The following is a 23,434-nucleotide window of genomic DNA, read 5'->3' as shown; positions in this document are numbered from 1 at the left end:
GAAAAATTTACAGGCACAATGATCCTTTACAGTGTAACACTTAGACTAGAATATCATCAATTATTAGGATTAAACAACAAAATCCTAAAATGAGAATGCACCTTGTAGCTTTTCAAATTGAATGTTGTCTCCTCATAAGCGTAATATTGGATCTTGAGGTCAGTTTGCATTTTACATGCCAAAAACAATGTAAATGGCTAACTTTTTAAAAGAATCATACTACACACTTTATTTGTTCTACTATACACTAAAATTATTGTTTTGTTGTTGTTTTCTTTTTTTTTTTTACAATGATACAAGTCTGTAACTAAGTCATCCATGATAGTTTCTGTGCTTTAATGTATCTATGCTCTTTGATTGTATGGAGCTGAAAACATTGGTGCTATCACTGTCCTTTGGCTGGCTCAAGACAGTGTGTCAAAACAATGATGTAGGGTTTACAGACTTACATATTAGATTAGATGAATCAATAGTTGTTGCTCATATTTTATTTCTGAACTGTTTTTATAGTAAGTATTTAATAACTGAATAACTGATATCCACTATGGGTAACATAAAAGCAATAAAACAAAACTGTTTTTTTGAATGTGTGGTTTTGTCATATAATGATAAACAGGATTTTAACCAACATACCAGCTCTTGTTGCTGATCCATCAACTTTTTGTTGTCAACCAGATGTGTTGTATTAAAATGTGTGGCTTACAGCTGTCAATCAGAAAATCACTCTAAAGTGATGTGTTGTCATATTGTCGCATAGCACATATTCTATTATTCACAGCCTCCTCACACCAGTCTGATACTGATGTGTTCAGTTTAAGAAGTACTGAATTAGACAATAAATAGTACTGTAAATAATAGGCCTACTATTTTAGGGGAGGTTTATGCACAACATAGAAGTGTGATTACATTGATAATGAACATATTTAGATTACATAAGGCAGTTACAGATGGAAATTACTATTATTACTTGGAATATGAAGCTCATGCACAGATGATCTCTTGTCTGATGTTCTTATGATAGTCAGCTGATAGAGAGGCCTGCTTAGGCAATTTCCACAGACAGCAGCACTGATGGTTATAGAGGAAGCTATGTGAGCTTAACACACACTTTGCTGTGTTGACTGGTAGTCATTTAAAGTGTGTTAATATAGCTGATCTTGCAGGGAGAGGAGTGCAGTTTCACAGCTGAGTAAAATGAAGATGTGCATTTTCCTCCATTAATGTCATTAACCTTGACTAGTCTAATAAATGAGGTGCAATTTTACCATAACCACTTCAGTCCTGTGATATTTACTGTTTGTCTTTACAGAGAGGGAATGTAAGTGTGAGCAAAGTATGCTTCTATATTAGAATATTTTAATTATGTAGTACAAAAATGCTAAGAATGTGTTGCCAGCCCACCTACAGTGCTGATCTCTAGCATATAATGCTGCTTCTACTGAGCATTATATGATCCACTCGGGTCCCTCCGGTAATATTCGGCTCTTTCCGTACAGCTGCAGAAAATTACGTCACGCTTGGCAAAAAAAAAGCAGCCTCCCAGCCTTCGTCGTCGATCCGCCTGGACAGCTACCACTTCGCTCTTTTCGAAAACAGACCGAGGTAATATAAATGCTTTACATTTTTATTATAATTTATTGCAGTCTTAAGCAGATACACGACACAATGGGTATCAGGTTCTCATAATTCAATTAGTCCTCTCGGGCTGCTATGGGTTAGGGTTAGCTAGCTTGGTGGCTAACGTTAGCTTGCTGTAAGCATTCCTTTTGTTGCTCATATTTATTGCTCAGTTCATGGCATTAAAGCGAATAACAGCAGATGAAGCCACTGTGTCTTTACAGCGGTTAGATACCTAGATATATATCACCTAATTGTTAACATTAGCCATCCTAATAAATAACATTAGCTTGCAGCGACACCCACCGACGTGCAGTGCGTTCATACAAACGTTTGACATTCATTAGTCTAACGTTATATGGTATTTTAATAATATGCTTGTCGTGTTGAAAGGTTTATAATATTACTTGTTAAGTTACAGCTGTTAAGCGAACGTAGCTCAAGAGTTGGTCACTAATGGCTATCTGCTAGCTCTGTTTACTATGCAAATGTGTGGTAATTAAAAAACTCACCTATATTTATTAGAGTAAGTCTAACTCACAGTTTGTATATTGTGGGTGTTGTATCTCTCAGTCAAATAGCACTGGTAACAGTAAGGTTGTGCTTGTGCTTCTATGACTAGTCGGCCGTGTCTGAATGGGAGCCGCCCAGTTCAGTTAGATACCTTTGGACATATGTGGCCCCAGCTGTCAGTGCTCTTGTTACTCTGCATTCCTAGATATAGAGACATTGTCCCTGTTAATCATTAATACACTACCTCAGGCAGACTGATATTACATTTTCAGATGCATAACCGCATTGTCAGACAGCTTTGTCAAATGTATTGTCAGTTATCTCCATGTCTTTATTGAGTTGAACAAAGGCTATGAAGAGACTCTGGTGTTTAACATAACATGACGGATCACGGTTTACATAAAGATAGCGCGTCATTTTGCATTAAGGCGGTTGTGGATCGTAATAACAGCATGGCGCTATCTCACATCGGTGTCACTGACTGGTCCCGGCAACTGACTTTGTCAGGGTGGTGCCAAGTTCCTCACATAGCAGCTAACCCCCCCCACCCCCCACCCCCCTTCACCCTACACACTTAAATAGGAATTCAAATAGAAAGCTAAAAGTACATAGGCTACAGGATGTATACTGATAACAGAGGAATTCTGACACCATTGGAATGGGAAGAGTATTATAATGACAGTGAAGAAATACATTATTAACCATGTAAACATTGTTTAAGAGTTCCCAAGCTTATAATTAGTTTTCTATTATGTATGTGTCCTTATAGCCCAGAAATGTCCCCTACTGCTTTACTTAGATTATGAATAATTACTCATTCAGTGATCATGCAGTTTCTTTAAAATAAAAGTTATAGGATGAAACTCTACCTTTTTAGTTTTACTATTTAGTCTACATGTTGCCATCTGCATTCACTATTTGACATATCAGTGTATCATGTTTAGGCCATAGTCTCTGTATTTCCATTTGAGAGGAAATGGAGTGAGCATCTTTATGATATGAGTATGTATTAATGTGTCATGTGTCATGCTCAGGCTCATGGTTGCACTGCTGTGGTAGAGTTAATATTTGTTATGTATATGGTCCACTCATCTCTAATGTAATAAGTCTTCTGTCACCCACATGTAAAATGACAGCAGTAGAGAATAAGAGAGGATTAATAACCCACACAGTCATTAATTAGCATTTTTCTGAGCTCACATCACGATCATTATGCTTTAAAACCATGTGGGCAAAATCAGATGAGCTGATGATTTTGTCGAGTCATTCCACATGATAGAAATGTATTGGACTGCAGCAGTCGTTGCAAACTGCTTTTATCCACCTGTCAGACCCTCGAGCAGCAGAATAGCAAGTTGTGACCTTTGCTGGTGTTGTAGACAACATTAGGTGAGTGTTGGGGGGAGGGGGGGGGGGGTCTGACCTGATGTTGCTGTGATACAGGAACATGGAGGCAAAATGGGACAGCTCTGAGCAGAACTGCCAAAAATACTCCTCAGATATTCCCCAGGCAAATGATATGTCCCTGCAGGCTGCCGCATTTTAATTGGATTGTATTATGATATTATGTATTATATATTATGATACCTGAATACATCAAATATACATTAAATGCTGCCTATATAACTTCAAAAAAATATTGGCACACATCAGACAACATATACACCGATACCGATTATATATCCATGACAGGCCAATATCGACTGATAATATCGGCTGACCAATATATCGATCGAGCTCTAGCTACAACTAACCATTATTTTCATTGTTGATGACTGTTTTCCAAAGCCTCCCAACCAACAGCCCACGACCCAAAGATATGGGTTATAAAAATTGTTGAAGATTCATTTAATAGTTGGCAACGAATTGATTAATCAACTAATCATTGCAACTCTAGCCATATGTGGGATTTTTTTTACAGTAAAACTCAAGCTCATCCTCTTATTTAGCTACTCTGCCAAATGGACCTGAGTAGAGTCGACCCATCACATTTAGCCCAATGCATTAGATGATTGATGATTTATTGATGCCATAGAAAGCCATTCAGGTAGGGCGGGGTGTATTGTTTGTGCATGCTCAGCTCTGCAGTCATTTATCATCCACTGGTTTGTTTTGCTGGTGAGAAACATATCGATAACCTCCTATAAGTGAAGACTTTTCTCCAAACTCCCCTTAACCTATCATTTCATCTCATTCGCTACAGCCACTTTTTTTTTTTTTTCTGTAACAGTTGTGCGACCACCGTGACCCAAATAGAAAATAGGCCTCCTCGTCTCCAGGGCTGTCAGATTTAGTGCCGGGGCCTGCTAACTCATTGTCATTCTACTGCTGGCACTATTTTTCCAGATTGTTTTGGAAGGGTCTTAAATGCACCACGATTCCTGTATCACAGCACCTGCTTAAAAACACAGTCATGATGAACTTCCTGTGAAAGCATCACTATACACTGCTGATTGCCTCCCACTTTAATGTAGCCGGCCAAACACGCAGCATGGCTACGTTTACTAAACCCAAACTCAAGGTAACAACCGAGTGTGTGTGTGTCACTACTCTGTGTGTGTGTGTGTGTGTGTATGTGTCTTTTTTTCAGCTATACAAGGGAAAGAGGATTCTAGAGCGGCGGAGGGGAACAGTGATGTTGTTTTGCTGAGTAAAGGGATGGCTGTGGTGGGGGCGGGGGGTGAGGAGGGGAGGGGCAGGAGCAGGGAGAGAGAGAGAGAGAGAGACGCATGGGCTGGGCTACATCTTGGCTTGCTCTTTTTTTTTTCGGTACAGCACAGTCACTGCAGGTGCAATGCGTCTGTTTGCGCTGCGGAGCTGATGAGACTTTTTATTTTTTTAATTTCTTTGTCATCTTCAGTCAAGACTGTTTTTAAAGAGACGCCACACGCTATGACCTCGCCACAGATGTAGCCCGTCCATCAGCCGAGAGAGAGGCGCATATACGAGAAAAGCTGAGGAGAAAAATCTGACGTGTGTACGCTTTGCTCCTTCTTCTTCTTCTTTTCATCCTGCCCAAACTATCAGCTCAGGTCTGCCAGTGTGAAAATATAGTGTTTGATTACATTTGGGATGCAGCTGCTGATCTGAACTCTGTGTGTGTGTGTGTGTGTGTGTGTGTGTGTTGACCTTCTGTTGAGTCCTTAAATGACAGCATTAGTTGACTTCTATTGCATGGCTTGTTGTTCGGGTGTGACATTCTTTGCATGGAAGTGATTTGCAGTTATGCGTCTCTCTCGGTGAACCTGCGTTACAAAGTTGGTCACATGATCAGTGCTTCAGAAAACACGGAGGTTCGTTAGCATATTCCTAGATGCCTTGTAGCTATCAGTGTAGTGTGAGTAGAGAGAGGCTAGTTTAACCTGCTGGACTGGCCAAAACTTAGTGTGTTTACTGGTCATATAAATTCAGTTTCAGCTATTAATCTCACATTTTAAATGCTAGAAGTTGATTGGTAAAGACTACATACAAGCTCGAGTGCTCGAGTGTTCCTCAGTAATTACACTTGCTTAAAATCCCTGATTGTAAAGTTATACGTCACTTATTGATCTGTATGATTAGTGACAATTCTTTGGGCGTGGCTGCTTCTATAAACACATGGATCAGTAAATGTCTCCATGTGTAAAACAAAGAGGGGGATGACAGTCAGCTGCAGGTTGTCCAAAGTTCAGTTGGAGGAAAAAGAGAGGAAGAGACATGTTGCCGTTACATCACGGCTCACTCTCTTTCTCATGAGACTCTCCCATTTCCTGCAAATTCCTTTAGCTTCCATTCTCCCAGCGTGGCGTCAGTGTGACCTCTGTTCAGCAGCAGATGGTTCACCATAGTAACGGGGAGTTGCTAAGTGAATGATTTCATCAGCTCCTTGACAGAGGGCAATCTGTTCATTTAATGGGAAGGGGATGCCTGAGGCTCGCTTCATCCTAACAGCCAACATTAGTTTATACAAGCTGATATAGTGATATAGTGTGACTTCAGCTTGAGAATGGATTCTACAGTCTATTAAAGATATGTGAGATGTATCCTTTAGGCCCAGCTGACCTCTTCTAACTTAAACAATAGCTCAGCGAGAGTTAGAGTAGCTATGTGTCAGTGTATCAGCTTGTTGCACATCTAGCTGTTGCACAGACCTTGGTGGAGGCTTTCCAATACATAATCCAGGTGATAGCTGTAGTATGTGGGCAGTTATTTAGTTGGGAGTGAATCAACAGCCATTACCCTCCATTCATCCACCCACACTCCCACTCCCACACACACACACACACACCCATGTTGTATCTCTTTTTCTCCCAGCACTCAGAGGCATCATGGGATCTACACAGTACATCTAAAAATACATGTGCTGCAAGCTCTGTGAGAAAATCCTGATTCTCTGATTTATTCCAGAGAAATGATCAAAGCTAGTAATTATAATTATTAGAATTGTTGTAATACAGATTTGTCCAATCTAGTAATGGGAAGGAGAAGAGATTGAAGTTAGTAGAATAAAGTGAGTAATTATACTGAAAATTAAACAGCAATACTTCAGTAAGATATAAAGTGAATTACAGTACTCCTTTGTACCTTTCCTAAATTCCTGCAATATATTTGTTGTGTGAGGGGTATAAACAGCACCTCACATCTAAAACTGATAAGCCACTAGTTTAATATGATATGATCCTGATTGTTTCTGCGCTTGTTAAAGTGGATAATTAAACTTGGAGAGTCACATGACCTAGGCAGCATTCAAAGTTCCCACTTCAGCATTAAAATTTCAACATGCCTAGAAGAAATGGAAGCGAGGGTAATATGAGCATGCAGCTACAGTGGAGGAGGAGGAGGCCAGCAGGCTGTAGTGCATAGTGCTGGCTGCTGTCAGTGTGTGTGTGTGTGTGTGTGTGTGTGTGTGTGTGTGTGTGTGTGTGTGTGGGTGTGTGGGTGTGTGGGTGTTGTTTTGCTGGAGAGGCAGCACAGAGGTGCAGAGAGGGAACGCTCTTATCTACTGATGCAAGATGGGAGGAAGGGCTATCAGCAGGGCCAGTGCTGTGTTTGAGGGCGTCACAGAGCTGTCACTCCTTTTCAAATATATGTTTAAGTCCAGGAAATTCCATCATGATTGATATTAAACCAAATGATAATCACCTGTTTAATGATACAAATAAAAAACAACCTTTGAGCCTTCAGCACATGAGATAACTTATAGCTCTATAGATAGAAATACATCATACACAACACAGCATAGCCCATATCTCCTAAACTGTCACTATGAATCATGGGAAACAGACAGATGCAGTGACGTCTGGAGTTATGGTAGAAGAAACTATATATAAACACAAGATGGAAATCACAAATGCTCTAGTCTATCAGACAAATGTGCTGTGTCATTGCTACATCGTTTACATAACTTAGTCTGTTCACTCCCTTTTTTAATATATATACATAAAATCCAAAAATATTAGCCCTGAAACCTGTCAGGATCAGACTCCACAAGGCACAAACAGTCAGTACAGTTGAGTATAGATGTAAGCAGCTGCCTCAGGGTCTTTCTACAGGACATTCTTGTGTTATAGCTAACAGTGTAACATCAGCTACTACAGGCTGGAATATTCTGTGTTTCTTAATTGGCTTCCATTAAAATCATGGAGCACTTTACTTTAGACTTCATGTCAAATCATCAATCTTCGGTCACTGCACAATCCCTGCAGCTGTATTTATATTGTCTAAATATTTCAGGTCCTCTTACGTGACTACTGACACTGTTAAATGTATTTTTTATTACACTTTGGCTGATTTCTGACTGCAAGACTTGATGCTCCAATGTATGTAGGTGACTTTTTTGCTAATGAATAATTTTAAGTGCACAGATCAAATCTCATAAACATTCATCTTCAGGTGACATTCATCCAGTTGAAACAAGCAATTTCTAACTTATTTTAAGAATTTGCCAAATCTAACTATGAGCAAACCTCACATAAAAAAAGTAAGAGAATTGTACAATGAGAATAGGAAATGTTCTTGTCTAACAGCTACCATGCACAGGATGTATATATTATTAGAATGAGTAGAAACTGTAGTGGAGAGCTCCTGGCATCTACCATAGAAAGGGGCCCTCAATGATGGGATAAGTGCTCAGTAAAGTAAGTTTAGATAAGTAAAGTCAATTTCCACAGTGAATGGACAGATGGGGTGTTATTGTGTGGGACGAGTGATGAACTTTATATAACTGCAGATCCGAATCATGCAAGTCAGCGTCCTCTTGTGCTGTCAAAGTTAAAGTTGGAGTTGGATTCAGTTCCATTTGTCTGACACCACTGAGCAGAATGAGACTGAGGTCAGTTAAATCCCTGAGATGATTTAAGCTCTCTGTGAACTGGGGCAAGTTAGCAGATGGGGGAGGGGCAATCGCCACCACTCACTTTTTCAGCGCGTGGGTCGGTGCCACTAATCGGCTTACTGTATATTCAGTGATGCTACATACAAACATGGTTGTTTTGTGTGTTTGTGTCAGTCTCTCCTCTGTTTACAGATGAGATGATATCCACTGAGCTGATACCTGACAGAGAACAGTGATACTTGCTCATTATCTTTACAGTATGTGTGTGTGTGTGTGTGCTCTCTAGTCTGGAAAAGCTAATGGTGCCTCTCTGCCCTTTGGCTCTGCTTTAAAAGCCCACTGCAACCGCACTGCTGACTCCACTAATCCTCCCATTGACCACAGATATGGACCACCGGACCGTCTCCCATCACTCCATCTCTTTTTTTTTTTTTTTTGTCTCACTGTCTGCAACATCGACAAAAAAGATCCACGTTCAGATCTACATTTAGGCCCAACGGACCGCACACCGCTCCCCTCCTCCCCCATCTCCCACCCCCACCATCACCCTGCACTCTGCTATTATGCTCAGAGTTAGTTTGACCTTGGGTTACATCCACCGATCAATATCCATCTCTGTCTTCCTCTTTGTGTGTGTGTGTGTGTGTGTGTGTGTGTGTGTGTGTGTTTGTTTGTTTTGATGGGTGGAGTCCGGCACAATCTGGTAAAAGCATCAACAGTCAAACTTTAATTGATGTCACCGTTTAATGGCTTCTATTTTGAATTTGTGAATGGGTTCAGCTCTTCCTGTAGCTCCCTTGCTTTACTGATTCTGAGAAGTTCGGACGTCGGCTCACAATCCTGGTCTGTCGTGTTTCAACAGAGCTTCTAAATAGACATTCCCCACAGTGTGAGGCTCCGCCGGTCAGGGACAGAGGCGCAGCGGACAGAGGGGCTGACCGCAGCGATCCCATTGTTCAGTTGAAGCCCAGTTACTGTTTGCATGCGTGTGGAATTTCCGCCCCCACACCCCGGTTTGGCATTTCAGTATTTTCAGCTGCTAGCCCCTTGGTTGCTCAGCTTGAGACAGGATGGAGGGAGGGAGGGTGGTGGTGGTGGTGGGCCTAGACTTTCAGATCATATATCAAGGCTTCTCAAAGGCCAGATAATAAGTCAGTGTGAACCCAGCCCATACTTTGTGTTATGAATATGAGGTCTGAGCTGGTTTTCTATCAATCAATGAATTGTTAGTGATGTTGGATATGCATTGTAGCTGATCCTGTCTCCCTAAATGTGGTTTTAATGCAGCTTATTATTTCCCTGTTGTTGACATTGTTGTCATAGCGATGTTAAAGGGTGGAGAGAGTGTCGTGTGTTGTCACTGCCAAGTTTGCGCATTAACATTACACCAGAGAATTTTAATTAGGCACCCCTTCAACCCCATCAACCCCATCCCAACCTATAATAAAAGTCAGATGCTGGCCTTGAGCACCTATCCTATATTATACTCAAACAGACACAGCAAATAGCAGTTTATTTATCCACTGTTATCAATATAATATCAATATCTGGGTGGCCTGAGCACGTCAAATTTTAAAGTTTCTGCCCAAATCTGTCCTGGATGTAGTTAAAACCAATGCAGTAGAAAACAAGCTTACAAGTCTTTATCTATGGTGTGTTTCTGCAGAAAATGGACACCGCAGGCAAAGTGCTGGAGACAGCAGAAGACATCCAGGAGCGCCGGCAGCAGGTGCTGGACCGCTACCGGCGCTTCAAGGACCTGTCGATCATGCGCCGGCAGAAGCTGGAGGACTCTTACCGCTTTCAGTTCTTCCGCCGCGATGCCGACGAGTTAGAGAAGTGGATCCAGGAGAAGCTGCAGATCGCCTCAGACGAGAACTACAAGGACCCCTCTAACCTGCAGGTATGACAGCATGGTTTCATCATCTCTCTCTCTGTGTATTTGAACCCTGACATTTGCTCTGTCATGATTTCTCTATATTTTATACATCTTAAATGTGTTTTTTTATTCTCTACAGGGTAAGCTGCAGAAACATCAGGCCTTCGAAGCAGAAGTTCAGGCCAACGCCGGGGCCATCGTCAAACTTGACGACACAGGAAACCTCATGATCACCGAGGGCCATTTCGCCTCCGAGATTATTCGAGTAAGACACATTACTGTGGAGCAAACACAAGCTTACAGGCAAACAGAAAGACACAGATGAACCGCACCTAGTTTTGTTTCCTGGACATGTTGTTCCCTGTTAACCCCTTCCGTCCGATTCAGTCCTACACGCCTTACCGGACTCAGCAGAGACCCATAGTTACAAGTTTCAATATGGCTGAGTATATAAAAGTAGGTGATGGACTGCAGTGGACAACTAATGACTCTTGAGTGCTTTAAAATCCTTCCATTTCCAAATCTTCTCAGCCAACTTTCCCCTTTTTTCCATTTTATTTTTAGGAGATGAACTGATGTGTTTTAGTGCATGTTGTGTGTTTTCATATGGAGAACACTGCAAAGGATGGGACTGTTCATACACTGTGGTCTTGTAAGAGGACTGTTTTTCTTCTGTAATCACACAAAGCAGCAATCTTAGTATAATAAATTTAGATAAAGAGTCAGACGAATACAGAGGGAAAACGTATCCTGTCATATGTTGGATGTTGTACAGATGTTTGCCTACTAATGTTTTCTCTTTTTCTACTTATTCTCACATGTACCTTTGAGCTTCTTCTTATCACTAACTTAAAAAAATTCCTCTGTCTTGTGGATTAGACTCGTCTAGAGGAGCTGCACCGCCTGTGGGACCTCCTGCTGCAGAGGACCAAGGAGAAGGGCATGCGTCTCCTGCAGGCCCAGAAACTGGTCCAGTACCTGCGCGAGTGTGAAGATGCTCTCGACTGGATAAGTGATAAGGTCAGAGTCACACTACATAGCAAGAAAAATATTGTTGCTGGAGAGAACAACTAAATATTTTGTGTTTATTAATTGAAAGTCACATATCTCAGTTTTCTCCTGGCCAATTTTCAGAATATAGGATATATTGTTTCTTAAGCTGCTCTAACAGTATTTAGCTGTTCTCATTAAAAGGAAATTATAATTGGAATCAGAAGCTTAAAACCTGGCCTGAGGCTAAATGTACCAATTAATCTGAATGAAGAAGAAGAACAAGGTTATAATGGCAGGTAGCAAAAGAGAATAATTACTTCAATAGTATCTGGTAAAGAAAACTAAGCAGTGAGCAGCTGTAACTGTAAATGAAGTTCAAGCTCAGTGCACAAAGAATCTTTAAGTTCAATTGGTAGAAGAAAGCATTAAAAGGTGCCTGTTGCTCAAATGTGACTCAAAATTCATTATGGAGTGGTCCCAACTGTCCCAACCTTATTCAAAATGAAATACAGTGATTTATATTCCATTTTCTATTAACTTGAACCACATAAAAGCATAAACCCTTACCTCCAACTCCACCTACAGGAGGCCATGGCCACCTCAGAAGAGCTGGGTCAGGACCTGGAGCACGTGGAGCTTCTGCAGAAGAAGTTCGAGGAGTTCCAGACAGACCTGGCGGCCCACGAGGAGCGTGTGAACGAGGTGAACCAGATCGCAGCCAAACTGACACAAGAGGCCCACCCTGAGGGCGAGCTGATAGTTCGCAAGCAGGACGAGGTCAACGCCGCCTGGCAGCGTCTGAAGGGCCTGGCCCAGCAGAGGCAGGGCAAGCTGTTCGGAGCTGCTGAGGTGCAACGCTTCAACAGGTAAACACATCTGGACAGCTTTTACACATCTCATTTTATATAAATACTGATTGCATGGGTTCAAATATAGATGTTTTCTCTCTCACTGATTTTGACAGTAAATGATTGTGTTGGCACTGTAAATGTAAAACTGTGTGTGTGATTCTAACAGGGATGTGGATGAGACTATCAGCTGGATCAAGGAGAAGGAGCAGCTGATGGCCTCAGATGACTTTGGTCGTGATCTGGCCAGTGTTCAGGCTCTCCTGCGCAAACATGAGGGTCTGGAGAGAGACCTGGCTGCTCTGGAAGATAAGGCAAGAGGAAGCTTTACATTCATCCACACATATATACACAAATAATCATAAAGCTCCATAAAAGTTTGAATTCTAACTTATTTTACTTTCAATCAGGTCAACACACTGGGCGGTGATGCAGAGCGCCTGCAGCAAACACATCCCATGAACGCCTCTCAGATCCACCTGAAGAAGGATGAACTCATTACCAACTGGGAGCAGATTCGCACTCTGGCTGCTGAGCGTCACGCTCGCCTCAACGACTCCTACAGGTAAAATACCAGACAGTGTCAGCAAACTGTCTGCTGCTAAATATGCTATTTATTCCTGATTTATTCATGAAGTTGTCAGGTGTTGGAAATTCAAATACATCCATACATGTTGGATCTGAAAGCCAATCAGTGACAGTATAAAAGACATGTGGAGCTACATCAAAGTGCCACTCTGTTAATCATTTCTTCACAGAAGTCTGCTCACTCCTGCCCTCTTGTGACAATCTCTTTTTCAGGCTGCAGCGCTTCACAGCAGACTTCAGGGATCTGACCAGCTGGGTGACAGAAATGAAGGCCCTGATCAACGCTGATGAACTGGCCAATGACGTGGCCGGAGCCGAGGCTCTGCTAGACCGCCACCAGGAGCATAAGGTGAACACTGTGAATTGTCCTTTTTTAAAAAGCTGAATACAAAATGAAATGCAACATGTACTTGACGTGTGTCCTCTGTGCTGTACAGGGAGAGATCGATGCTCATGAGGACAGCTTTAGAGCCACTGATGAAGCTGGCCAGGCCCTGCTTAATACAGGACACTATGCCTCTGATGAGGTCAAGGAAAAGGTAGGACTGCCAGAGCTTTTAGATAGAGCTTTGTGTCTGTAGTGGGGTTTTATCTTATTGTGCCATGTTTAACATCCGTGTGTGTTTTGTGTAGCTGGGCATCCTAACGGAGGAGAAGGAGTCTCTGCTGGAGTTGTGGGAGGTCCGCAGGCAGCAGTACGAGCAGTGCATGGACCTGCAGCTCTTCTACAGGGATACTGAGCAAGTCGACAACTGGATGAGCAAACAAGAGGTAACCAGCTAACACTCAGCCTCTCTTCAGGGTAGTAGATGTGATTTGTCAGTTACTAACGCAGTCTGTTCATTATTTAGGCTTTCCTACTGAATGAAGACCTTGGAGACTCTCTGGACAGTGTAGAGGCACTGCTGAAGAAACATGAGGACTTTGAGAAGTCACTCAGTGCCCAGGAAGAGAAGATCACTGTAAGTTACGCCAGTTGTCCATAAGAATATTGTTCAGCCAGATTTGACTCTCTTCTTTCTTTTAACTTCTTTTTTTCTTGTACATCTCCAGGCCCTGGACGAGTTTGCTACCAAACTGATCCAGAACAATCACTACGCCAAAGAAGATGTGGCTACCCGCAGAGATGCTGTAAGTGCAACACCTTCAATCATATTAGTTACAGCAGTTAGCAGTTTGTTTTAGTTCCACTGAAAGAACCTTCTTTCTTTTCTGTCCATCTGTAGCTGCTCAGCCGCCGCAACGCCCTGCACGAGCGTGCTCAGTCTCGCCGCGCCGCCTTGGAGGACTCTTTCCACCTGCAGCAGTTCTTCAGGGACTCAGATGAGCTCAAGAGCTGGATCAATGAGAAGATGAAGACCGCCACCGACGAGGCTTACAAGGTAGCGCATCGAAGAGTTTTTAGATTGCGTCCTCTCAGTTCTCTGCTCTGGGCTTTTCTAACCTGCATGTTCTTCTGCTCTCCTCACAACAGGACCCCTCCAACCTGCAGGGCAAGGTACAGAAACACCAGGCCTTCGAAGCTGAGCTGTCAGCCAACCAGAGCCGCATCGATGCTCTGCAGAAATCCGGCCAGGAGCTGCTGGATGGGAAGCACTACGCCTCTGATGAGGTGGCCGGTCGCATGGAGGAGGTCAGCTCCCAGTGGAAGAAACTGCTGGAGGCCACTGAACTTAAAGGTAGCAACCAGAGAAAAGCAAGAGTACAAATGTGACAATTGTAGTTACTACTGTGGATGAGTATAAGATAAAGATTTTCAACTTTTTCATCATAGGTATCAAGCTTCGTGAGGCCAACCAGCAGCAGCAGTTCAACAGGAACGTAGAGGACATTGAGCTGTGGCTGTATGAGGTCGAGGGTCACCTGGCCTCTGACGACTATGGAAAAGACCTGACCAGCGTCCAGAACCTGCAGAAGAAACATGCTCTGCTGGAGGCTGACGTAGCCGCTCACCAGGTGCCCAATAAAACTAGTTGATGTAGGACACAAGTGTACACAAAAGCATAATAGCAAATGTCGTAAATCCTTCCGTGAATATCTCTCTCTCAGGACCGAATCGACGGCATAACAATCCAGGCTCGCCAGTTCCAAGAGGCCGGACACTTTGATGCCGACAACATCCGCAAGAAACAGGAAGCTCTGGTGGTCCGTTACGAAGCCCTGCGCGAGCCCATGGCCGCACGCAAGCAGAAACTGTCCGACTCTCTGCGGCTCCAGCAGCTGTTCAGAGACGTGGAGGACGAAGAGACTTGGATCCGTGAGAAGGAGCCCATCGCCGCCTCTACTAACAGAGGTAAAACTCAGGCCACTATGTTGTACAGCACAAAAAAAAAGATTGATGTTTTGTAGTCCTTCTATGCAGTGTTGGCTGTTTTAACTCATTTCTCTTGGTGTCTTCCTCAGGTAAAGACCTGATCGGTGTCCAGAACCTCCTGAAGAAGCACCAGGCCCTGCAGGCTGAGATCACGGGTCACGAGCCCCGCATTAAAGCTGTCACCCAGAAAGGAGATGCCATGGTGGAAGAAGGTATTCATTTCAATACCCATGTCTTGTTTTAAGTGCCTTGCATGAGAAGATAGTGAAATATTACATACAGTACCAACATCCATGTTTGATTCTCAGGACACTTTGCTGGTGAGGATGTGAAATCTAAGCTGGGTGAACTGCATGGACGCTGGGACACACTGAAGGCCAAGGCCTCTCAGAGGAGACAGGACCTGGAGGACTCTCTCCAGGCCCAGCAGTACTTCGCCGACGCCAACGAGGCTGAGTCTTGGATGAGGGAGAAGGAGCCCATTGTGGGGAGCATAGACTACGGCAAAGATGAGGACTCTGCTGAGGTACATGAATGTTTAAGAGAATCTTGTCTTAGTCAACAAGATGATTTTACTGTTTCCACCCTCAGCTCATGTTAAATTTATTGCACAAGCCTCTGTGACAAAAACATTTGTACTGAATACTTTTCTCTTCCACAGGCCCTGCTGAAGAAGCACGAGGCTCTGATGTCTGACCTGAGTGCTTATGGCAGCAGCATCCAAGCCCTGAAGGAACAGGCCCAGTCCTGCAGGGTAAAAAACCAAATCCTCCTATACACCACAAACCTGCACATGTGCTCAGCTCCAGAACAGGGATTTTTTACTGTTCTATATAAATATATAGAAGAGTATAAATCAGTGACACGTATCGTTTTATTGCAGCAACAAGTGGCACCAACTGACGATGAGACTGGGAAGGAGCTGGTCTTGGCTCTGTACGACTACCAGGAGAAGAGCCCACGTGAAGTTACCATGAAGAAGGGTGACATCCTCACCCTGCTCAACAGCACCAACAAGGTACACATACAACCAGACTAAAATCATCTGTTTCTAGAAATATCCAGATAGTCAGTATGGAGACGTATAAGATAAAGCTGGCGATTATGGATCTCAGCCTGAGATTATTGAGGATGAAAGTCTTTAAAATGGATCACAAATATACAGGTAGTTTACAGGGGCCAGTAACAGCTGATCACTGTAATTGTTTAACAAACTAACCCAAGCAGGAGGAAATAGTGTATTTATGGGAGGCTATTTTCTGCAGCGGATTGATACACATTAGTGTTCTACCTGTTAGTAGTGACAGTTGAAGAAAAATCTAGGCTATTGCCAGCCTCATCCTTTGAATTTTGCCACAGGAAGCAACCATCAATTAAACTTTATTTATACAGCAGCTTTCTTTCAGGTTCATGTAGGTCAAAGTGCTTCACAGTTGACTGACAAGCTGATAATAAGACAGAACAAGTGTAGACAGAGGACAACATAAAGAAAAAGAATAACAATAAAGAACAATTTGAGATCAATGCACACGATAGAAAATAAGAATGGAAAAACAAGATTTAGGCTTTATAATAAACATCTAAAATAAGAAAAACTAAAAAAAATGAGAGAATTAGAGAAAGGTTTATTAAAAGTTAGAATAATAATAGAATAAAAAAGGGCTAGACTAAAAACTAGGTTTAAAAAGATAAAACAAGACAAAAGAAACTTAACGTTAGCAAGCTGATGATTTCAATCAGAAGATGATAAAAGAAGTAACACTCGATCTGAAAAGTGTTTGATGGTTGATATCCAGCTCCATGTGTGAGCTCAGTCCATTCTTGTATAATTAAAACCAGCTGCACCATACACATGTTTAAAAGCAGTAAAGTGAAGATGAATTAATGACAGCACTTGTTGACGTGACGCCTTTGTTTCCTCCCTGCTGCAGGACTGGTGGAAGGTGGAGGTGAATGATCGTCAGGGTTTCGTTCCTGCTGCTTACGTGAAGAAACTGGATCCCACCCAGTCCTCCTCCAGGGAAAACCTGCTGGATGAACACGGCAGCATCGCACTGCGCCAAGACCAGATCGACAATCAGTAAGAATCCCACTCCACCTCTGTCCGCTTTACTACCGAATGTACTTTACTACTCTTCTCTCCTTTTTCAACTAGATTTAAACTATTCCTCCTGAGTGCTCTGTTTTTTAAAAGCTTCTTTTTCTTTACTTCCTTTTCAATTTTAACTAATGACTTCGCCCGTGGCCTCTTTCTCTGTCTCCTCTGCTATCCTTTTGCTGTATTTTTAACAACTAAATCTCGCTGTGCGTTGGCCTCTCCTTGCCACCGCGCAGGCTCGTTACCAAGGAGGCCTGCAGCGTGTCTGTGCGCATGAAGCAGGTGGAAGAGCTGTGAGTAGGAACCCCCCCGTGTCCCTCTGCGTGTTCTTGTGATTGTGACAAAACCGCTAAATATCATCAGCAGTTGTGCACCCCCCCCAATCCTAAAACTGTGAAAAAAAACACTCAACCCATGTTCTATGACGCCACATCTACTTCACCCTCGTCTTCTATTCAACACAAGGATAGAAGTACCTTTGATGTAAAACTTCCACATCCTTGTCATCCCAGCCTTTCCTATGGATGTCAATTTATTTTATTTTTTATTTTGTTTATTTTTTTATTTTTTTATTCTGAAATTCTGTCTGTCTGTGTATCACAAGCCATAAAATGTCATGTCATAAGCTGTCCTCTTCTGCATGTATCGGGCTCTGATTCATTTTAATAATAAGTTTACCTCATTGTCCAAGGCTCAGGTGCTAGTCAGAGACGTTAGCTTATGCACTGGCCATTTGTTCAAGGTATACTATAGATCAGTGTTCTCCAGCCCTGCTCCTGGAGAGCTACTGCCCTGCATGCTTTAGGTATCTCCTCACTCTAACATGCCTGATTTTAATTATTAACCTGTTATCAAGCCCTTAACAAGCTTCAGCTGCTTGATAACAAGCTAATAATTACAATCAGGTGTGTTAGAGTGGTAGTAGAAACATCTAATTGATGTATGATAACTTGTGATGGTTTCCCGTAGGCAATAGGTGAGTTAAGGTGGTAATGTGCTGTGATTAAATACTTATAAATGTAGATATTAGATAACAGATTTGTGTGATGTAGCTCCACTGTATGTTTTCTCTGAAGGCTCAAATGTGTACTTCAGACCTGTTTTGGGAACACAAAAAACTATAGGTTTTCCACAAAAGTGAAATGATCCTTAAAAAAGAAAATGGTTAAAATAACATAATCATTCAGGATCTATGGCATAGGCCAAAATATTTGTCATTTTAAAAGTTTTCCTGCTGGACACAAGATGTCTCCTACTTCACTGTAGAGTCTGTCCTGAGTGTTTGTGCACTGGAGGCTTCATGTTTCCACATCACACTTGTATAAGTTGCTCACTGGACCTTCAAACTAGTTGTGATGTCATAAAATCATCTTGTACATGTGTACATTTCAGATTTAAGGTGAGCACAGAGAAACGTTCCTCTTTCAGCAGATGAATATGAAAGCAAACTGCACATAGATCATTTTTATAGAGAAGCTCACACATTTGGCTGAAAGATCAATAAGTAAAATATACATGTGAGTGGAGGGGACTTTAATGTTTCACAAAGATATATTCATTTCTTCTGATGTTATCAGAGGCAATGTTTATATCAGACTAGGTGGAACAAATGCCTTTTAAAACACTGAGGGGGAACCCTGCTTCTGTTTGCAAGGCCTGTGTGGTCTGCTGGACCCAAAACCTGCCCGGAAACAGATTTCTAATATTGATTTAGGATTATGAAATGAGTCTCAGACCAGATTCCCTTATTCAGAAATACAGCGAGACAGGTTAACAAAAATAATTTCTCTTGGATTAGAGATTGTAACACAAAAAAGTTAAAACCAGCTACTTTTCTCACTTTTTTTGCTTGTTAAATGTTATAAAAGTCAGTTAACTAATGGATTCAGCAATGCAGAAGTGAGTTTGTTGTTTTGATTTGGAGAAAGTCATTTGTAAATCTGTAGAGATGGACCACAGTATGAGAGGATGATAAACCTCTGAAGACACATTACATGGTTGAGATTGTGAGTAAGGGCTGGTTCATGCCCCCTGCTGTTCATTCAGAGCATTCTCATCTGTCATTTAGTAGTTATACAAGTCATAAATCAGTCACACATCCAGGCTTCCTTCTCATATTCTGTGTCCACCCAGCATGTCAGTGTTCCTCCAGTACTTTACTCTCTACTGGTTCCTCATGTAATGCCTCCTGTTCACCTCCTCTTTTGTCAAGGTACGGCACTCTGTTGGAGCTGGGAGAGAAACGCAAGGACATGTTAGAGAAGAGCTGCAAGAAGTTCATGTTGTTCAGGGAGGCCAATGAGCTGCAGCAGTGGATCAACGAGAAGGAGGGAGCCCTCACTAATGAAGAGATGGGCTCTGACCTAGAGCAGGTGGAGGTTCTGCAGAAGAAGTTTGACGACTTCCAGAAGGTAAAGTCTCTCAACCTGTCTCCTCCTTTATGTAGACTCTGTGTGTCAATATGGCTCCAATACTCCTCTTATTTAACATTGCTTAACAGTAGCATACAAACATAGAATTAAATGGTTTTGTGTTTTTTAGCAAATATACACATACATAGTTGGGTGAGTTTGGTGTGGAAGAACTTGACAGGCCCACACAGAGCCCTGACCTCAACCCCATCACACTCCTTTGGGATGAACTAGAACAGAGATTGTGAGCCCAACATCAGTGCCTGACCTCACAAATGCTCTTCTGGATGAATGGGCAAAGCCTCCCACAGACAATACTCCAAAATCTTGTGGAAAGCCTTCCCAGAAGAGTGGAAGCTGTTATAGCTGCATAGGAGGACCAACTCCATATTAATGCCTATGGCTTCAGAAGTGTGATAAAAGCTCCTGTAGTGTAAAGGCCAGGTGTCCCAATATTTTGTCCATATAGTGAAAGTGTTTAATTAATTTGTCAACAACTATAACAATAACTTTAACAACAACTAATTTATCATTTTTCATAAATACATAAACACTTACAAATCTCCTTATTTCTGCTTAACACTGTGCTGTAGTCTGTCATATGCTATTCATTAAATGTTTGTATACTGCTTATAAATGTTGAATGGAGAGACTAGCTGAACTAGCTGCTGTACATTTTGGTCCAGGAGATGTAAATAACTGTTTTTAATTGTTACACAAAACTCAATCTGTAGGTTTAAGTGTAGTCTGAAGTCATAACCGGTCTGTATGCACTGAATATGATTATTAGCTTCCAGCTCATGTGTTCCTAGCTGATCCACACACATGTTTCTCCTGATTACATTTGTACATGTCATATGTTCTAGATCACGTCTCACATAAAGTGTCTGATGTCTTTTTTTTCCTCCCTCCAGGATCTGAAGGCTAATGAGTCTCGCCTGAGGGACATCAACAAAGTGGCATCAGAGCTGGAGTCTGAAGGCCTCATGGCTGAGGAGGCTCCCATGATGCAGGCTCAGGTGAGTCCTTCCTCTGCATCTGTAGGATCATACATATGAACCTTTCTGATGTTTTAGCTGCAATTTAATATCAATCCTTTTTTTCCTTCCATTTACAGCAACAAGAGCTGCTTGGTTCTGCCCCTGGCAAGGTAGTAAACATCTCTCTCACTTCCATACATACTGCATGACATTTAATGAACAATTCAACAGTGATATTTATGCTTATATTATGTTTTTTTAAATAGGATGAAGCTGATTCTAAGACCGCATCTCCATGGAAGGTAATTTCCATCTCACACTGTTGAATCTCTCTCCAGATTATACATCCAAACATGTTTACTGTTATGTGTAAAAATGCATCAACTGCAAAGATTTGACACCCTGTCAATCTTGATCTGATACTGTAACTGTGCATGCCTGTTCAGCATTGGGTTGATGTTTGATAACTGTTGTGGAATTAACTGCAGTCACGCCCAGTAATGTCATAATGTTCAGTTACTGGCATGGGGGCGTAACGTTACACATGTTTACCTCATGGAAATCTGATTAGACATTGATGAGACGGCTCGGGAGCCTGAAAACTCTCAAGCTTTTTTAATAAGCCTTGAATTAGTTTTTAAATGAGGTCTCAAGATGTCTTAATCGTCTAAATCTCCTGTTTGATTCATCATAACTCAGTGTTGGTCAGTTGGTTCTAGCTGTGGTTGCAGTGCTTTACAATGGTGTTAAAGTCTTAGTAGAAGACTGAGACCAACCCTGGAAGTTTCCATAACACTCTTGACTGGTGTGGTGTTTTTTCTTTTTTTTTCTTTTTCCCTCCTTCCTTCCTTCCATGTTATTTTTTTCACCTTCGACTGTAGAATATACGCTTGGCTGTTCAAACAACGGCTAACTTTAATACTATCAAGGTAAGATTAACTAGTCCACCGGCCTCATTCTAAACCGCCCCTCTCCTTCTCTCCCGTGTCCTGCATCATGATCAGAAAACTAACACCCCCCCCCCCCCCCTTACATTGTCATCATGGCGTCCCTTTTTTTTCGGTGTAACACAATCTGTCTCTTCCTGTCCTTTGAAACCTGACTGTTTTGGAGTGTTCAATGTTATTTGATTCCGTCTAGTTCTTTCCCCCGTAGCTTTTTTGTTCTTTTCCTGTGATCCTGCCTTGTAGTTGTTGATTGTAGTATGTTGACTGTTTGTTAGCATGACTACACGAACACCTGAGCATCATTTTTTACTACATCCTGAATGTTTTCCTCATCCATGTGCCGTGTCATGTTCTTCCCATGCATCCATCTGTGCATCTCACCCTTCATCATTCACCTTCCTCTGTTTGTCCATCGCTGTCTGTGTCCATCAAGCAGACATCATGCACACACTATGCAAATAATCTCACATTATTCCATTCAATTTCACACTGCTTACATCACATCGATGCCATTTAATCCTAAATTTCTTTACACATCTATAATCTTGCACCACATATCTTGATCACTCAGGTCCCTCTTTGATTGAGGGTGTTAAGTTGACAAATAATCGCACATTTTAACTAGAAGACACAAGCTGCAGAAGGGCTGAGTTAATTCTGTGTAAAGTGCTGTTTTCATGCCGGTTGTTTAACGTACAGGAGCTGAACAATCGCTGGAGGTCCCTGCAGCAGCTGGCTGAAGAAAGGAGTAACATGCTGGGCAGTGCTCACGAGGTGCAGAGATTCCACAGGTAGGAAAACACACATAGTAGTGTCTGTGACATTACTAAAAATACTATACCTACCTACCTATAGATAAATTCTAATACTAATATAGGCATGAAGGGTGAAGCCTGGGTGAAATGGGAAAAGAATCAACTAAATTTGGATTTGAGAGAATTTAAAGGAAATCACCATGGCAACAAGTTAGACTGGTTGCAGACCACTGAATCACCACTCATATCTCCAACTTGTTCAGTGATTCAAATAGACCTGTTATTGTTCTCATAGACAGCTTCTGCCAGCTGGAGAAACTATTGACCAATTAGGAATGGTGACATCATCTTCCTAAATATGCAGCTACCTAGATCCATGAAGAATAGCATCAGGTTGTCATATGCTGACAAGCTGTTATTAACTGAGCAAATTCAACATCTGTTTGAAGTTTGCTACCAGACTGAGTAAGACTCTAGCAGCAGGGTTTTATTGCTTCTATAACTTTTCCTTTAGTATGAGGAAAAATGGACACCTCATCCTAACTAGTTATAATAGAAACTGACACAGAAAGTTAAAGCATTGAATACATGTTTGTGTTGTGGTGTTTGTACAGAAAGGAAAACCCTCAGTCCTGCACATAGGAACATGTTCTTATCACTTTAGATCACAGAGTGATTTGAACAAAGCTGTGTGTGTTTCTGTTCAGGGATGCTGATGAAACTAAAGAATGGATTGAGGAGAAGAACCAGGCCCTCAACACTGACAACTATGGTCACGACCTGGCCAGCGTCCAGGCTCTGCAGCGTAAACACGAAGGCTTTGAGAGAGACCTGGCAGCCCTGGGTGACAAGGTCAGACACCCTTTTAGCTGATCTACAAACAAACTGGCTCTGGTTCTGGCTAAAATATCTGTCTCTTGAAGTTCTTGTTCATTTTTTTTTCTCTACTCCTCACCTAGGTGAACTCTCTGGGAGAGACAGCAGAGCGTCTGATCCAGTCCCACCCTGAAGCAGTGGACGACATCCAGGAGAAATGCACGGAGCTGAACACGGCCTGGAGCAGCCTGGTGGGACGAGCCGACCAGCGCAAAGACAAGCTGGGCAACTCTCATGACCTGCAGCGCTTCCTGTCTGACTTCAGGTGAGGAGACTAACCATCTTTGAAAGTGACCTATAGA

General features: G+C 42.2%; 1 protein-coding gene across 3 annotated transcripts in view; it reads left to right on the top strand.

Annotated features, from left to right (window-relative positions):
• The first annotated feature begins 1,531 nt into the window (after positions 1 to 1,531).
• The window catches only part of sptan1 (spectrin alpha, non-erythrocytic 1), a 34,195-nt gene continuing 12,292 nt past the window's right edge, over positions 1,532 to 23,434 (top strand). The window contains exons 1-29 of one of the 3 annotated variants that reach the window (XM_053339341.1): positions 1,532 to 1,602; positions 10,110 to 10,346; positions 10,462 to 10,587; positions 11,202 to 11,342; positions 11,901 to 12,181; positions 12,333 to 12,477; positions 12,574 to 12,728; positions 12,965 to 13,100; positions 13,189 to 13,290; positions 13,385 to 13,522; positions 13,603 to 13,713; positions 13,805 to 13,882; positions 13,978 to 14,133; positions 14,226 to 14,430; positions 14,526 to 14,707; positions 14,801 to 15,044; positions 15,155 to 15,277; positions 15,374 to 15,591; positions 15,727 to 15,819; positions 15,949 to 16,083; positions 16,997 to 17,145; positions 19,376 to 19,574; positions 20,489 to 20,593; positions 20,692 to 20,724; positions 20,821 to 20,856; positions 21,436 to 21,483; positions 22,201 to 22,292; positions 22,964 to 23,108; positions 23,216 to 23,397. In XM_053339341.1, the coding sequence (XP_053195316.1) occupies positions 10,113 to 10,346; positions 10,462 to 10,587; positions 11,202 to 11,342; positions 11,901 to 12,181; positions 12,333 to 12,477; positions 12,574 to 12,728; positions 12,965 to 13,100; positions 13,189 to 13,290; positions 13,385 to 13,522; positions 13,603 to 13,713; positions 13,805 to 13,882; positions 13,978 to 14,133; positions 14,226 to 14,430; positions 14,526 to 14,707; positions 14,801 to 15,044; positions 15,155 to 15,277; positions 15,374 to 15,591; positions 15,727 to 15,819; positions 15,949 to 16,083; positions 16,997 to 17,145; positions 19,376 to 19,574; positions 20,489 to 20,593; positions 20,692 to 20,724; positions 20,821 to 20,856; positions 21,436 to 21,483; positions 22,201 to 22,292; positions 22,964 to 23,108; positions 23,216 to 23,397 (3,992 nt within the window). In that variant the 5' untranslated portion in view covers positions 1,532 to 1,602; positions 10,110 to 10,112. Of the gene's footprint in view, positions 1,603 to 5,087; positions 5,104 to 8,620; positions 8,701 to 10,109; positions 10,347 to 10,461; positions 10,588 to 11,201; positions 11,343 to 11,900; positions 12,182 to 12,332; positions 12,478 to 12,573; positions 12,729 to 12,964; positions 13,101 to 13,188; positions 13,291 to 13,384; positions 13,523 to 13,602; positions 13,714 to 13,804; positions 13,883 to 13,977; positions 14,134 to 14,225; positions 14,431 to 14,525; positions 14,708 to 14,800; positions 15,045 to 15,154; positions 15,278 to 15,373; positions 15,592 to 15,726; positions 15,820 to 15,948; positions 16,084 to 16,996; positions 17,146 to 19,375; positions 19,575 to 20,488; positions 20,594 to 20,691; positions 20,725 to 20,820; positions 20,857 to 21,435; positions 21,484 to 22,200; positions 22,293 to 22,963; positions 23,109 to 23,215; positions 23,398 to 23,434 lie in introns of those variants that run through there. The other 2 variants (XM_053339343.1, XM_053339342.1) reach the window with 2 other exon arrangements.

The sequence above is a fragment of the Scomber japonicus genome, chromosome 19, assembly GCF_027409825.1.
Source record: "Scomber japonicus isolate fScoJap1 chromosome 19, fScoJap1.pri, whole genome shotgun sequence".
Classification (NCBI taxonomy): Eukaryota; Metazoa; Chordata; class Actinopteri; order Scombriformes; family Scombridae; genus Scomber; species Scomber japonicus.
This window is presented reverse-complemented; position numbering and strand designations above follow the sequence as displayed.